The 17,661-nt window shown below is 31.5% G+C and overlaps 2 protein-coding genes across 2 annotated transcripts in view; both read right to left on the minus strand.

Moving 5' to 3' along the window:
• LOC148952204 (uncharacterized) overlaps positions 1 to 2,380 on the minus strand; it is a 40,422-nt gene extending 38,042 nt beyond the window's left edge. The window contains exon 1 of the mRNA XM_089088631.1: positions 2,338 to 2,380. Within this exon, the coding sequence (XP_088944757.1) occupies positions 2,338 to 2,380 (43 nt within the window). The remainder of the gene's footprint in view (positions 1 to 2,337) is intronic.
• CalpC (calpain C) overlaps positions 1 to 17,661 on the minus strand; it is a 277,295-nt gene that overhangs the window by 169,466 nt on the left and 90,168 nt on the right. The window lies entirely within an intron of this gene.

Raw genomic sequence — 17,661 nt, forward strand, 5'->3', positions numbered from 1 at the left:
GTTCTTTAATATAAATTTTTAATCTAAACCATTTTTAAATGTGGCCTTTAGTCTTTCTACTTTTGCCAGGGTTCTCTTCTTCCCCCTCCCTTTCCCTGTTTTATTGTGGCATACAAGACACGACGTAATCAACCAGATACTTACTCAGAATGGGAGACACGTACTTTGAAAAAAGAAAGAATGTAAAAAAGGAAGGTTACGTATTTCAACTAGGTATTAGAAAACAATAAAAAAAAACAGTGAAATTTCGATGAATTTGACAAGCGGTGCTGGACGCAGTCAAGAGTTCAATTATAGCGATTACCACCGTCAGGCCTCTTCAGCTACACACGTTGGAGATGGACTGAAATTTACACCGAATTCATCATCTCTGCTAAAATTAATCAGTTTACAAGAATCCGAGTAACAATAAAGTGAAAGCGGCTAATCTATGTAGAGTGACAAAATAGGAATTTAGTTTTGCTTTAGTCTCACAATCTCTCACACAGACATTTTGAGTAGTTGTAGTCAAGTAAGTACTGAATTGAAAGTAGTATGAGTGAAAGCTCTAATCAAACAGTTCGTGGTAACGAACTGCATATTATGAGTGACTCCTCTCAATAGTAATCGAAACTTTAAAAAACGGAATTTTGATACCAATTGATACATCAAAAGAATCGGATTTTTGCGCTAATTTTAAATAAATAAATTTCATCAAGTTTAATGTTACCCATCGAAAGTTATGAGCCTGAGAAAATTTGCCTTATTTTCAAAAATAGGGGGAAACAACCCCTAAAATCAGTAAAATTAAGGCCCATGGAAAGACGCTCGGTTTGACCTAAGAAATCACAAGGTAATTGACGTTTTGCATGTTAGCTGGGCATATGGCCGAAATAATTTCATTATACTAAATTTTAAACTGGTTTACCAGTAAGCCTGGCTTAAAATATATCATATCGTGCCTTTGGCTACATTATGAAAAATATTTCTTTTTTATTACGCTCTGAATCAAATTCAATAATCACATCGCATGATTTTGTATTGACTAAAATGTTTTTCAATAGCCAAACGTTGGGATATTTTTTATCAAATTAATTTTTATTTCAAGTTTTAAGGGAAAACTTCTAGAGTATGAAATTCAGTCATAATAATTACAAATATCCTTATATTTTCCGTATATTTATAGAAATCTAGATTTAAATATAAATTGATGTTGAAAATACACCAGTGGTCAAAACTGGCAACTTTCAGACACTGTTGTTCTTCGTGTATTGTGCTAGTTTGCTTCCTGGATTTGGCTACACGGAATGGAATAAAACAGAACTTTATAAACAAAAATGAAGCTTAACAACTCTTGTGAATTCTTTGGTCTGTGTTCCAATCCACTGCTGAGTGTAGTGACTGTAGGACTGTGTCTATTCTGATTACAGCTAGGTGGCCTCATTTTCTTGGAACAGTTGGCTTGGGACTGGTATACAATCTGATTGCTACTTTAGTCCAGGAGTTCGCCGGTATGTTGGCTCATCCGTTCTTGATGTCGAAACTTTTGGACATCAAAATGAGATTCATCAGAAATAATCTTTAGGTATAAAAACAAACATTACTAAAATAGTTACACTAAAAAAAGTGTAATTCGCAAAAGCTCAATTATTTTAACTAGAGAATTCCACACTATTCTTAACTTAATCAGCATTATTAAAATAGCATGAACTATGAAGGTTCCAGCAAGATATTTTGATTTTAGAAAACTCTGTATTGACGTCCTCCCTGTGAGGTAGCAGGCCATTGCATGTGGTTGTGTCAACAAGCTAACAAAACAAAGATAACATACCATTTGCTCTTATAAATCATCTCTATGATCTAACTCATATGATTGCTGTATTCATAGACAATGGTCGGCGTTGATAGAACTATCCTTTTTAGTTATCTGAGCGTCCAACCTCAGACACGTATTATTAGGACTAATGATAAATAACGTCAAAGCTAAGTAGCATATGGTACTTTTCATCCACTGAACGATGGACATGTGTGAGTATTAATCAGTCGTGCCAGATCAATAACCTCGAGCTTTTCTGTCATTTTACTCATCTGGTTCTAATTGATACTCTAACTGGATTTTGATCTCAGTGACAATACTTGGATAGCCCTTCTCTTTCATAACAGACATGATTTCGTGTTAAAAAGCAGTCACCAAAGTATACTTTGAAGTTTTCAACATCTGGGGTAGCTATGGTGCGTCAAGAGCAAAATTGAATGCCATTTCTCAGAACCCATCACTCTCTGTCAAGGTGGTACTCTCTGATTAATTTCCTGTTTACAGACCTAATCTGTGAGTACCAAGGGGTACTTTCAACCTACTTATCAAGAGCAAAGCAATTTCTATGTCCTTTTCTATATTCATCGGTATCATAAGGATAATCTTAACCCTTGATCATAGAGTCTGGTCATCAAAAGTTTCTTTGCTGAGGTATGACATATCTAAAGAATCATCATGTGATGCTTCAAGTATTTTAAAATCAACCAAATGAATGATTTTCCTTGGCTCAAAAAATAATTTCTGGCGGTTTGGATTTAATTGGGACCTCAGTTAAAAATACCCCCTTCTCAAATAGCAAATCCATGTGTAAGCAAAAAACAAGCTGCATAATTTATTACCTTTGTCCCGGAGTCGTGGAATACTGTCTTTCCTAGAGAAATATTTGCTGACCCTTTCGACTATTTTGAACAAAATGGCTGTCTTTATATTTGGATACGATTTCTTAGGGCAGAGATCGCCAAACTGTCAATTGAGAGCTACTGATACATCGCTGGGAGCTTTCTGCTGGTTAACGGGGATTTTTAGACACAGCACTTGGGATAACTATTCTGATCTGTCCAACCCAACAAAACCTGCGAACGACGAAAAAAACAGAACTAGTGATCCAGGCATCTGCCAGTCAGTTATTGTGTGTGAATTTAGGAGGGAAGTTACTGTATTTCTCTTGTGTTCTCTGCATACGCTACTGTAAAAATGCCCTTTTTTGTATCTTTATTAGCCCTTTCGCAGTATGGGATTGCAATTGGTATAACAATAGGATTACAATTAGCAACATTATCGAATATGCCGGAAGTGTTTCCCATGCTTGTAGAATGACTAACATTTTAGTCGCTATGCTGTCAAAAGAAAGTTGCATTTGGTTATATGCCTCCAATACTTAAAGGCTTTTTTACAACGCAAAAAAACGTGATTTGAAACTTTTTTATTCAGTTATTATATGTAAGAACAATACCTAGACCTTTTGAAGAAATATTACCTTTGTTTCGTTTTTATTCTTATCTTTGTTTTTATTTTTAAATTTTGTTTCTTAATTTGTTGTGGCCTTAATATTTTGAATGTCCCTTACTGCATTCCTGAACCCTTTGGAGGTTCCAATAACAACAGCAGTCAAAAATCTTGCTCTGTTATCTCTGCGACTCGTCATGGTAAAAAAAAAGGATTTACTTTAGAATCCCTCCTTGAGGAAAGGGAAGGTAGCACAACTAAAATCCAAATTTAATGATTAAAATCTCATTCTCAGAAAATTGCAAAGCAGCAATTGAGTTATCCTTTCGTGTTTGAAATATTAGTTCTGAAAATAAAAAAACATTACGAAGATGGTGAATTAGTACTGATTATTGCTGATTATTACTCAATTAGTACTGATGTAGTTTTACAACTTAATTATGACTTTCCAAGTGAAATAAGAGCTGATAAAAGTTATACCACTTCAGGGACCAACTAGGGGACAGGGGAAATACTATTGGCCTACTGGTGGGCTTGAAAACCAGTGGAGCTCCCATTATAGCAGGTGGGAGAAAGGAGTCATTGCCTTGTGCCAACAGTTTTCTAAAATTTCAGTTTGACCATTGCATATTAAGTCAATAGTCGTTAACTGGAAAGTTCATGAGTGTGAGCAATGTGACAAATACAGTCTTTAAAGTGGTAAATAAAGTAAGAGCTCATGCACTTAAGAGACGTTTGTTCAGGACTCTGACTGAACTAGGCTCCAACCTTCTCCCCTCCCCCCTGGCTAAATGATGCTGCCTTATATTTTATATTTTTGTTTACCCAGGTAAGTAACTCACTTAAATTCAGCTTATGGGCGCCCATGTCTTGATGACAGCTAGTTAAGAATCGGTACAATTTGAATTGTAGTTATAGTACAAAAATAAGCAGTATAGTGTTAAACCTTAGGATATACTCATAACTTCTGCTTTGACCACTATTTGGAGTTTATACTTCAGCTTATACTTCAATTCTATCAAACAATTCGTTGTAACAAACTGTAAAAAAAAGTCGAAACTCTAAAAAAGGAATTTTGATGCCAATAGAGATATCAAAAGAATGTGTTTATTATGTTGATTCCAAATGCATAAAATTCATTAAGTTTAGGGTTAATCATCAAAGGCTACGAGCCTGAGAAAAATTACCTGATTTTTGAAAAAGGGGAGAAACACCCTTAAAAGTAAAAAAATATTAATGAAAATCATACAAATAGATTCAGTGTGTTAGAGAACCGTAATGTAGGGGTTTTAAACTCAAATCAGCATTAGCGTGGAATTTTGTATTTTTTATTTTTATTACCAGAAGAAAGATCACGAATCCGTGTTTATTTGTTTTGTGTTTTTTTTTCCAGGGGTAATCATATCGACCCGGTAGGCCTATGTCATCGGGAGAGGGCACATTCGAACGGAAATTAAAAGTTATAGTGCTCTTTTTAAGTGACCAAAAAGATTTTAAGGCAACTAAACCCCCTCCCACGCCTTTTTGCCCAAATTCGTGAGATCAAAATTTTGAAAGAGCCATTTTGTTCATCAAAGTTGAAAGATCCAATAACTATACCATTGGAGATAACATGAACCCCCACGGCCCTTGTGAAAAGGACTTCAACTTACAAAATTTTCCATTTTTTACTATAGTATTTATTATTGGAAAGTATGCATATATTTTTCAGGTGGGTATGAGACGAATTATCTGTTGGGCGTTTTTCGATGGGGAGGAAAGTTTCCAGGGGGTGAACTTTTCAAGAGATATTTTACACTGGGAGAAATTCCCAGAATTCCTATACGAAATTCTTTTAATAGGTCTTGCTTTCTCTTTGCCTACTTAATTTTAAACGTGGAGATATTAAGGGTAATTTACCGGGGTATAAATTTTCACCGAGATTGAATTGACTTGAAGATATTTCCGTGGAGAGGGGGGGGACTTTCCGTGAAGGAGGATCCAGATTTCCTGAAATTATTTAAGAAATGATCAGTAACTTTAAAAAATTATTTTAAAAATGATCAGAAATAAAAAAAACAGCTTTTTCAATTGAAAGTGAGGAGCGATATTAAAACTTAAAACGAACACAAATTACTACGTGTATGAGGGGGGTTGCCTCCCCCTCAGCACCTCGCTCTTCACGCTAAAGTTTAATTTTATCCCAATTCCTTAAGAACGACTGTTGAAACACAAAGGTCATTTAATTAGAACAATAGGAAGCTTTTTTTTAAAGTACTAAACAACTGTAGCGTGAAGAGGAAGGTGTTAAGGGGAAGGCAACCCTCTTCATACACGTAATAATTTCTGTTCATTTTAAGTTTTAATATCGCTCCTTACTTTCAGTTGAAAAATCTTGTTTTTATATTTGATAAATCAGAAAACTAAACTCTTCGCCATGTCGCCGCTAATCTTGAATTGAGTAGGATCAAGTAAAACCCAACAGAACACAAGATGTAGTATAGGCAATTGATAAATGCGGCACATGGGAGCTATTAATACTAGCTAGCAGTAAAATCGCTTATATTTCTAGGGAGTTCTCTCAATCCTCTACTTAAAAATTGTTGCACTGACAAATAATTGTTTATAGTCATAATACTAACTTCTGTGGGCTTTTTTTTCATGTGACACTGATGTAAAATGGGTAAAATGGGTGGTAAAATAAGATAATTATCAATTGGCAAGGAGAACAGATAAACAGATAAAGTTGATTCCCAAGAGTAGAATAGGTATAATGAATTTGAGGGCGCCCCTGTACCAAACAGGTTTCTGGTAGGTATAATCTGGTTTGGTAGGTATAATCTGGTTAGGTGGGTATAATCACATTGCCTATTCAAAGGTAGCGTGCAATTTAAACTGTATCAATTATTTTATTCCAGTTTTTCTAAACCAGTATTGTCTATAACTTAATTTACGTAGGTTAAACTTCCGGTGGTTAAGAAAGCGTAACGAGTAATTAAAGTATGAGAAATGGAATGCTATAATTAGAATGGTTTTAAGTTGAAAATTGTGACGTAAAAATAACTCAGTTATTTGCTTGCGTGTATAGGAATTCCCATGTTATTTGCTTGCCTGTATTTTGTGTTAAATAAGTAGTTTTTGTATCTTTTAAAAGAGCTTTAAGGGGTTTGAGAGACTCGTTTGCTTGATTCCGTGTGGTTTTTCTTTACTTAGTGCTCATTAAAAACTAAGTTTTTGTTTTAAATAAGTAGTTTTTGTAACTGTTAAAAGAGCTTTAAGGGGTTTGAGAGACTCTGTTGCATGATTCCGTGTGGTTTTTCTTTACTTAGTGCTCATTAAAAACGAAGTTTTTGTTTTAAATAAGTAGTTTTTGTATATTTTAAAATAGATTTAAGGGGTTTGATAGACTCAGTTGCCTGATTCCGTGTCGTTTTTCTTTACTTGGTGCCCATTAAAAAAGAAATTTTTGTGTTAAATAAGTAGTTCTTGTATATTTTAAAAGAGCTTTAAAGGGTTTGAGAGACTCTGTTGCCTGATTCCGTGTGGTTTTTCTTTACTTAGTGCTCATTAAAAACAACATTTTTGTTGTAAATAAGTAGTTCTTGTATTTTTTAAAAGAGCTTTGCGGGGTTTGAGAGACTCTGTTGCCTGATTCCGTGTGGTTTTTCTTTACTTGATACCCATTAAAAACGAAATTTTTGTGTTAAATAAGTAGTTATTGTATCTTTTAAAAGATCTTTAAGGGATTTGAGAGACTCTGTTGCCTGATTCCGTGTGGTTGTTCTTTACTTAGTGCTCATTAAAAACGAAATATTTGTTGTAAATAAGTAGTTCTTGTATCTTTTAAAATAACTTTACGGGGTTTGAGAGACTCGGTTGTCTGATTCCGTGTGGTTTTTCTTTACTTGGTGCCCATTAAAAACGAAATTTTTGTGTTAAATAAGTAGTTTTTTGTATCTTTTAAAAGAGCTTTAGGTGGTTTTAGACAGTCAGTTGCCCGATTACGTGTTGTTTTTCTTTAATTAGTGCTCATTAAAAACAAAGTTTTTGTGTTGAATAAGAAGTTTTTGCATCTTTTAAAATACCTTTAATGGGTTTGAGAGACTCAGTTTCTTGATTCCTTGTGGTTTTTCTTTACTTTGTGCACATTAAAAACAAAATTTTGTTTTAAAGAATTTTTTATTGCATCTTTTAAAAGAGCTTTACTGGGTTTGAGACACTCTGTTGCCTGATTCCGTTTGGTTTTTCTTTACTTAGTGCTCATTAAAAACGAAATTTTTGTGTTAAATAAGTAGTTCTTGTATATTTTAAAAGAGCTTTACGGTGTTTGAGAGACTCGGTTGTCTGATTCCGTGTGGTTTTTCTTTACTTGGTGCCCATTAAAAACGAAATTTTTGTGTTATATAAGTTGTTTTTGTATCTTTTAAAAGAGCTCTAAGGGGTTTGAGAGACTCAGTTGCCTGATTCCGTGTGGTTTTTCTTTACTTAGTGCTCATTAAAAACGAAGTTTTTGTGTTAAATAAGTAGTTTTTTGTATCTTTTAAAATAGCTTTAAGGGGTTTGAGAGACTCAGTTGCTTGATTCCGTGTGGTTTTTCTTTACTTAGTGCTCATTAAAAACGAAGTTTTTGTGTTCTTATTTGAGAAGTTAACTTTAGTATTTTGTGGTTTTATATGCCTGAAATCATGAAATAGAGTCGTGAATTACCAGTGAAGGGTTTTCAGACTTAGGTAACTTAGAATTTAGTGTGTGTTTGAACTTTAGGGGTTTATTATTTGAGAAGTTAAATTTAGTATTTTGTGGTTTTACGTCCCTGAAATCATGAATTAGAATAGTTAATTAGCAGTTTAGGGTTTTCTGACCTAGGTTTTTTAGATTTTCTTGGGTGTTTGTTTCCTGGAGTTTATTATTTGAGAAGTTAAGTAGTTCTTGTATCTTTTAAAAGAGCTTTACGGGGCTTGAGAGACTCGGTTGTCTGATTCCGTGTGGTTTTTCTTTACTTGGTGCCCATTAAAAACGAAATTTTTGTGTTAAATAAGTAGTTTTTTGTATCTTTTAAAATAGCTTTAAGGGGTTTGAGAGACTCAGTTGCTTGATTCCGTGTGGTTTTTCTTTACTTAGTGCTCATTAAAAAATAAATTTTTTTGTTAAATAATAAGTATTTATATATTTAAAAATAGCTTTAAGGGGTTTGAGAGACTCAGTTGCATGATTCCATGTGGTTTTTCTTTACTTGGTGCCCATTAAAAACACAATTTTGTGTTAAATAAGTAGTTCTTGCATCTTTTAAAAGAGCTTTGCGGGGTTTGAGACACTCTGTTGCCTGATTCCGTTTGGATTTTCTTTACTTAGTGCCCATTAAAAACAAAATTTTTATGTTAAATAAGTAGTTCTTGTATCTTTTAAAAGAGCTTTACGGGGCTTGAGAGACTCTGTTGCCTGATTCCGTGTGGTTTTTCTTTACTTAGTTCCCATTAAAAATGAAGTTTTTGTGTTAAATAAGTAGTTTTTTTTATATTTTAAAATATCTTTTAGTGGATTTATATAATAAGTTGATTTATTCAGTGTGGTTTTTATTTAATTATCGCTCATTAAAAAAGAAGTTTTTGTGTTATTATTTGAGAAGTTAACTTTAGTATTTTATGGTTTTATATGCCTTAAATCATAAATTAGAATAGTTAATTAGCTGTTCAGGGTTTTCAGACTTAGGTTTCTTAGATTTTCGTGTGTTTGACTTCTGGGATTTAGTATTTGAGAAGTTAACTTTATTGTTTTTTGGTTTTACGTACCTTAAATCATGAATAAGAATAGTTAATTAGCAGTTTAGGGTTTTGAGACCTAGGTTTTTTAGATTTTCTTGGGTGTTTGTTTCCTGGAGTTTATTATTTGAGAAGTTAACTTTAGTATTTCATGTTTCTTTCTTGAATTCCCCTGCCGGATAAACAAAAAGACATTTCGTTCAAGAAATTATGACAAAATTCTAAGTAAGTAACAAACTCTTTCTTGAAGTTACCTCTTGGATACACAATGCAGAAATTTCATTTAAGTAAAAAAATTGTAAGCAAGTAACAAACTCTTTCCTGAAGTCACCTCCTGGATACACAATGCAGAAACTTCATTTAAGAAACTATGAAAAAAATTGTAAGTAAGTAACAAATTTTTTCTTGAAGTCACTTCTTGGATACACAATACAGAAATTTCATTAAAGAAACTATCAAAAAATTGTAAGTAAGTAGCAAATTCTTTCTTGAATTCACCTGCTGGATAAACAAAAAGACATTTCGCTCAAGAAATTATGACAAAATTAAAAGTAAGTAACAAACTCTTTCTTGAAGTTACCTCTTGGATACACAATGCAGAAATTTCATTTAAGAAATTATCAAAAATTGTAATTAAGTAGCAAATTATTTCTTGAATTCACCTCTTGGGTAAATAAAAAAGACATTTCAATCAAGAAATTACGACAAAATTCTAAGTAAGTAACAAACTCTTTCTTGAAGTTACCTCATGGATACTCAATGCAGAAATTTCATTTAAGAAATTATGAAAAAAAATTGTAAGCAAGTAACAAACTCTTTCATGAAGTCATCTCGTGGATACACAATGCAGAAATTTCATTAAAAAAATTATGAAAAAATTGTAAGTAAGTAGCAAATTCTTTCTTGAATTCACCTGCTGGATAAACAAAAAGACATTTCGTTCAATTTCATTCAAGAAATTATGACAAAATTCTAAGTAAGCAACAAACTCTTTCTTGAAGTTACCTCATGAATACACAATGCAGAAATTTCATTTAAGAAATTATCAAAAAATTTTAAGTAAGTAGCAAATTCTTTCTTGAATTTGCCACCTGGGTAAATAAAAAAGACATTTCATTCAAGAAATTACGACAAAATTCTAAGTAAGTAACAAACTCTTTCTTGAAGTTACCTCATGGATACACAATGCAGAAATTTCATTTAAGAAATTATGAAAAAAATTGTAAGCAAGTAACAAACTCTTTCATGAAGTCACCTCGTGGATACACAATGCAGAAATTTCATTAAAGAAATTATGATAAAATTGTAAGTAAGTAGCAGATTCTTTCTTGAATTCACCTGCTGGATAAACAAAAAGACATTTCGTTCAAGAAATTATGAGAAAATTCCTAGTAAGCAACAAACTCATTATTGTTTTCACGAGTTAGATTCACTATGTAGAAATTTAATTCAATAAATTATGAAAAAATTCTATTTAAGTAAAAATTTCTTTCTTAAAGTCAACTCTTGGATGCACAATACGGAAATTTTATTCAATAAATTATAAAAAAATTGTAATCAAGTAACAAACTCTTTCCTGAAGTCACCTCTTGGATACACAATGCAGAAACTTCTTTTAAGAAATTATCAAAAATTGTAAGTAAGTAGCAAATTCTTTCTTGAATTCGCCTCTTAGATAAACAAAAAAAAGTCATTTCGTTCAAGAAATTATGACAAAATTCCAAGTAAGTAACAAACTCATTATTGTTTTCACGACTTAGATACACGATATAGAAATTTAATTCAAGAAATTATGAAAAAATTCTCAGTAAGTAACAATTTCTTTCTTGAAGTCAACTCTTGTATACACAATACGGAAATTTCATTCAATAAATTATGAAAAAATTGTAAGCAAGTAACAAACTCTTTCCTGAAGTCACCTCTTGGATACACAATGCTGAAACTGCATTTAAGAAATTATCAAACATTGTAAGTAAGTAGCAAATTCTTTCTTGAATTCGCCTCTTAGATAAACAAAAAAAGTCATTTCATTCAAGAAATTATATAAAAATTCCAAAGAAGTAATATATCCTTTCTTAAAGTTACTTATTGTATACACAACGAATGAGCTTCATTTAAGACATTATAAAAAATTGTAAATATGGATCAAATTCTGTATAGAATTTAATTACTGAATAAGTAAAAAAGGCAATTCATTTAAGAAATTATGAAAAAAGTTTATGCAAGTAAAAAACTATTTCCTTAATCCTCCTCCTGAATGCAAAATACAGATATTTCATTTTAGAAATTACGAAAAAATTGTAAGCAAGTAACAAACTTTATCTTAAATACACCTCCTGGATATACAAATCATAAATTTCCTTAGATAAATTATGAGAAAATTTTAAGTAAGTAGAAAATTTTTTTTTGAATTCACCTTCTGTATAAACAAAAACTTTTTTCGTTCACGAAATTATGAGAAAATTCCAAGTAAGTAACAGACACTTTACTGATTTCACGACTTAGATATACGATGTAAAAATTTAATTCAAGAAATTATAAAAAAAGGAAAGTAAGTAACAAACTCTTTATTGATTTCACCTCTTCGATACAAAAAAAGACATTTCATTCAAGAAATTATGACAAAATTCTAAGTAAGTAAAAAACTCATTCTTGAATTCGCCGTTAACATGCACAATACAGAAATTTCATTCTATGGGACCTCTACACGTGATTAAACACGTTTTGAAACTACATGCTATTTGCTTGCCTTTCCTTGGCACCTTTCCAAACGAGCGGGGATCCCCCACTGGGTCCTACACATTGCAAAAAAGTGACCAGTACGAAAACTCCACGTTTTCAACCAGACTGGTTTTTGACACGACACGCAAACAGAGTCATAGTGAGAGAGATATCCAAACAGTTGGGTTAATCTAGGTTCACTTAGAGTTGTGCGCCACTCTAAGTGAACCTAGATTAACCCAACTTTTTGGATATCTCTCTCACTATGACTCTGTTTGTGTGTCGTGTCAAAAACCAGTCTGGTTGAAAACGTGGAGTTTTCGTGCTGGTCACTTTTTTGCAATGTTAAGGAGCCAGTGGGGAATCCGCACTAGTTTGGAAAGGGGCCAAGGACTGGCATACAAAGAACATGTAGTTTCAAAACATGACTAGGCTCGTTTGGCGTTCCCGTAGTCTCAATGTTTGATAGTGCGCATGCGAACGATAATTTCAAGAATGAATCGTTAACTTACATATAATTTTGTAATAATGTCTTGAATGAATTGTCTTTTTTTTGTGTCAAAGAGGTGAAATCAATAAAGAGTTTTTTACTTACTTTCCTTTGTTTATAATTTCTTGAATTAAATTTTTACATCGTATATCTAAGTCGTGAAAACAATAAAGAGTTTGTTACTTACTTGGAATTTTCTCATAATTTCTTGAACGAAATGTCTTTTTGTTTATCCAGCAGGTGAATTCAAAAAAAATTTTCTACTTACTTACAATTTTCTCATAATTTCTTTAATGAAATTTCTGCATTGTGTATCCACGAGGTATATTCAAGAAAGAGTTTGTTACTTGCTTACAATTTTTTGGTAATTTCTTAAATGAAATATCTGTATTGTGCATTCAGGAGGAGGATTCAGGAAACAGTTTGTTACTTACTTAGAATTTTGTCATAATTTCTTGAATGAAATTTCTTTTTTATTTATCCAGTAGGCGAATTCAAGAAAGAATTTGCTACTTACTTACAATTTTTGATAATTTCTTAAATGAAATTTCTGCGTTGTGTATCCATGAGGTAACTTCAAGAAAGGATTTATTACTTATTTAGAATTTTTTTATAATTTCTTGAATGAAATGACTTTTTTTTTGTTTATCCAAGAGGTGAATTCAAGAAAGAATTTGCTACTTACTTACAATTTTTGATAATTTCTTAAATGCAGTTTCTGCATTGTGTATCCAAGAGGTGACTTCAGGAAAGAGTTTGTTACTTACTTGGAATTTTGTCATAATTTCTTGAATGAAATGACTTTTTTTTTGTTTATCCAAGAGGCGAATTCAAGAAAGAATTTGCTACTTACTTACAATTTTTGATAATTTCTTAAATGCAGTTTCTGCATTGTGTATCCAAGAGGTGACTTCAGGAAAGAGTTTGTTACTTGTTTACAATTTTTTCATAATTTATTGTATGAAATTTCCGTATTGTGTATCCAAGAGTTGACTTCAAGAAAGAAATTGTTACTTACTGAGAATTTTTTCATAATTTCTTGAATTAAATTTCTATATCGTGTATCTAAGTCGTGAAAACAATAATAAGTTTGTTACTTACTTGGAATTTAGTCATAATTTTTTGAACGAAATGAATTTTTTTTGTTTATCTAAGAGGCGAATTCAAGAAAGAATTTGCTACTTACTTACAATTTTTGATAATTTCTTAAAAGAAGTTTCTGCATTGTGTATCCAAGAGGTGACTTCAGGAAAGAGTTTGTTACTTGCTTACAATTTTTTTATAATTTATTGAATGAAATTTCAGTATTGTGCATCCAAGAGGTGACTTTAAGAAAGAAATTGTTACTTACTGAGAATTTTTTCATAATTTATTGAATTAAATTTCTACATCGTGTATCTAAGTCGTGAAAACAATAATGAGTTTGTTACTTACTAGCAATTTTCTCATAATTTTTTGAACGAAATGTCTTTTTGTTTATCCAACAGGTGAATTCAAGAAAGAATTTGCTACTTACTTACAATTTTTTCATAATTTCTTTAATGAAATTTCTGCATTGTGTATCCACGAGGTGACTTCATGAAAGAGTTTGTTACTTGCTTACAATTTTTTTTCATAATTTCTTAAATGAAATTTCTGCATTGTGTATCCATGAAGTAACTTCAAGAAAGAGTTTGTTACTTACTTAGAATTTTGTCGTAATTTCTTGAATGAAATGTCTTTTTTATTTACCCAGGTGGCGAATTCAAGAAAGAATTTGCTACTTACTTACAATTTTTTCATAATTTCTTTAATGAAATTTCTGCATTGTGTATCCATGAGGTAACCTCAAGAAAGAGTTTGTTGCTTACTTAGAATTTTGTCATAATTTCTTGAATGAAATTGAACGAAATGTCTTTTTGTTTATCCAGCAGGTGAATTCAAGAAAGAATTTGCTTCTTACTTACAATTTTTTCATAATTTCTTTTAATGAAATTTTTGCATTGTGTATCCACGATGTGACTTCATGAAAGAGTTTGTTACTTGTTTACAATTTTTTTTCATAATTTCTTAAATTAAATTTCTGCATTGTGCATCCATGAGGTAACTTCAAGACAGAGTTTGTTAGTTACATAAAATTTTTTCGTAATTTCTTGAATGAGATGTCTTTTTTATTTACCCAAGAGGTGAATTCAAGAAAGAATTTGCTACTTAATTAGAATTTTTGATAATTTCTTAAATGAAATTTCTGCATTGTGTATCCAAGAGGTAACTTCAAGAAAGAGTTTGTTACTTACTTAGAATTTTGTCATAATTTCTTGAACGAAATGTCTTTTTGTTTTTCCAGCAGGTGAATTCAAGAAAGAATTTGTTACTTACTTACAATTTTTTCATAGTTTCTTTAATGAAATTTCTGTGTTGTGTATCCAAGAAGTGACTTCAAGAGAGAATTTGTTACTTACTTACTTACAATTTTTTTCATAGTTTCTTAAATGAAGTTTCTGAATTGTGTATCCAGGAGGTGACTTCAGGAAAGAGTTTGTTACTTGCTTACAATTTTTATCATAATTTCTTAAATGAAATTTCTGCATTGTGTATCCAAGAGGTAACTTCAATAAAGAGTTTGTTACTTACTTAGAATTTTGTCATACTTTCTTGAACGAAACGTCTTTTTGTTTATCCAGCAGGTGAATTCAAGAAAGAAACATGAAATACTAAAGTTAACTTCTCAAATAATAAACTCCAGGAAACAAACATCCAAGAAAATCTAAGAAACCTAGGTCTTAAAACCCTAAACTGCTAATTAACTATTCTAATTCATGAGTTCAGGCACGTAAAACCACAAAATACTAAAGTTAACTTCTCAAATAATAAACCCCAGGAGTCAAACACACACGAAAATCTAAAAAACTTAGGTCTGAAAACCCTAAACAGGTAATTAAATATTCTAATTCATGATTTCAGGCACGTAAAACCATAAAATACTAAAGTTAACTTCGCAAATAATAACACTAAAACTTCCTTTTTAATGAGCACTAAGTAAAGAAAAACCACACGGAATCAAGCAACTGAGTATCTCAAACCCCTTAAAGCTATTTTAAAAGATACAAAAACTAATTATTTAATACAAAAACTTCCTTTTTAATGAGCACTAAGTAAAGAAAAACCACACGGAATCAGACAACCGAGTCTCTCAAACCCCTTAAAGCTATTTTAAAATATACAAGAACGAATAATTTAACGTAAAAAGTTCGTTTTTAATTGGCACTAAGTAAAGAAAATCTAAACTGAATCAGGCAAACTAGTGTCTCAAACCCCGCAAAGCTCTTTTAAAAGATGCAATAAATTATTATTTAACACAAAATTGTGTTTTTAATGCGCACCAAGTAAAGAAAAACCACATGGAATCAAGCAACTGAGTCTCTCAAACCCCTTAAAGCTATTTTAAAATATATAAAAAATAATTATTTAAAACAAACTCTTAGTTTTGAATTAGAAGTAAGAAAAGAAAACCACACGGAAAAAGTATACTGAGTGTATAAAAACATTAAAGAACATATTAAAAGATTAAAAAAACTACTATGATAGCCCAAAAATTTCGTTTCTAATGGACCCTCCGCCTAGACCAACAACACTGACTCAGGCAAACGAATGTCTCAAACCCCATATAGCTATTTTAAAAGATAAAAAAACTACTTATCTTCTCAAATAATAAACTCCAGGAAACAAACACCCAAGAAAATCTAAAAAACCTAGGTCTGAAAACCCTAAACTGCTAATTAAATATTCTAATTCATTACTTCAGGCACGTAAAACAACAAAATACTAAATTTAACTTCTCAAATAAGAACAAAAAAACTTGATTTTTATTGAACACTAAGTAAAAAAAAACCACACGGAATCAGGCAACAGAGTCTCTCAAACACCTTAAAGCACTATTAAAAGAGACAATAAACAACTAATAAAAAAAAAAAAATACGTTTTTATTGAGAAATAAGAAAAGTAAAACCACACGGAATCAGGCAACTGAGTCTCTCAAACCCCTTAAAGCTCTTTTAAAAGATACAAAAACTACTTATTTAACACACAAATTTCTTTTCTAATGTGCACCAAGTAAAGAAAAACCACACGGAATCAGGCAACCGAGTTTCTCAAGCCCCGTAAAGCTATTTTAAAAGATACAAGAACTACTTATTTAACACAAAAATTTCGTTTTTAATTAGCACTAAGTAAAGAAAAACAAAACGGAATCAGGCAACAGAGTGTCTCAAACCCAGCAAATCTATTTTAAAAGATACAAGACCTACTTATTTAACACAGAATTGTGTTTTTAATTGGCACTAAGTAAAGAAAAACCACACATAATCACGCAAGAGAAACTCTAAATCTCCGTAAATCTCTTTTAAGAGATGAAAGAACTAACGATTCAAAAATAAAAATATGTTTTTAATGAGCACTAAGTAAAGAAAAACCACACGGAATCAGGCAACTGAGTCTCTCAACCCCCTTAAAGCCCTATTAAAAGATACAAAAAAATACTTATTTAAAACAAAAATTTCGTTTCTAATGGGCACCAAGAAAAGAAAAACCACACGGAATCAGACAACCGAGTCTCTCAAACCCCGTATAGCTCTTTTAAAAGATACAAGAACTACTTAACTTCTCAAATAATAAACTCCAGGAAACAAACACCCAAGAAAATCTAAAAAACCTAGGTCTGAAAACCCTAAACTGCTCATTAACTATTCTAATTCATGATTTCAGGCACGTAAAACCACAAAATACTAAAGTTAGCTTCTCAAATAATAAACCCCAGGAGTCAAACACACACAAAATCTAAAAAACTTAGGTCTGAAAACCCTAAACAGGTAATTAAATATTCTATTTCATGATTTCAGGCACGTAAAACCATAAAATACTAAAGTTAACTTCTCAAATAAGAACACAAAAACTTCGTTTTTAATGAGCACTAAGTAAAGAAAAACCACACGGAATCAGGCAACTGAGTCTCTCAAACCCCTTAAAGCTCTTTTAAAAGATACAAAAAACTAATTATTTAACACAAAAATTTCGTTTTTAATGAGCACTAAGTAAAGAAAAACCAAACGGAATCAGGCAACAGAGTGTCTCAAACCCTGTAAAGCTCTTTTAAAAGATACAAGAACTACTTATTAAAAAAAAAAGTTTGTTTTTAATGTGAACAAAGTAAAGAAAAACCACACGGAATCAAGCAACTGAGTCTCTCAAACCCCTTAAATCTATTTTAAAAGATATAAAAACTTCTTATTTAACACAAAAACTTCGTTTTTAATGAGCACTAAGTAAAGAAAAACCACACGGAATCAGGCAACTGAGTCTCTCAAACCCCATTAAGCTCTTTTAAAATATAAAAAAAAATACTTATTTATCACAAAAATTTAGTTTTTAATGGGCACCAAGTAAAGAAAAACCACACGGAATCAGACAACGGAGTCTCTCAAACCCCGTAAAGT

This window comes from Artemia sp. Qi Xiang Cuo, chromosome 5, assembly GCF_049724085.1.
Source record: "Artemia sp. Qi Xiang Cuo chromosome 5, ASM4972408v1, whole genome shotgun sequence".
NCBI lineage: Eukaryota > Metazoa > Arthropoda > Branchiopoda > Anostraca > Artemiidae > Artemia > Artemia sp. Qi Xiang Cuo.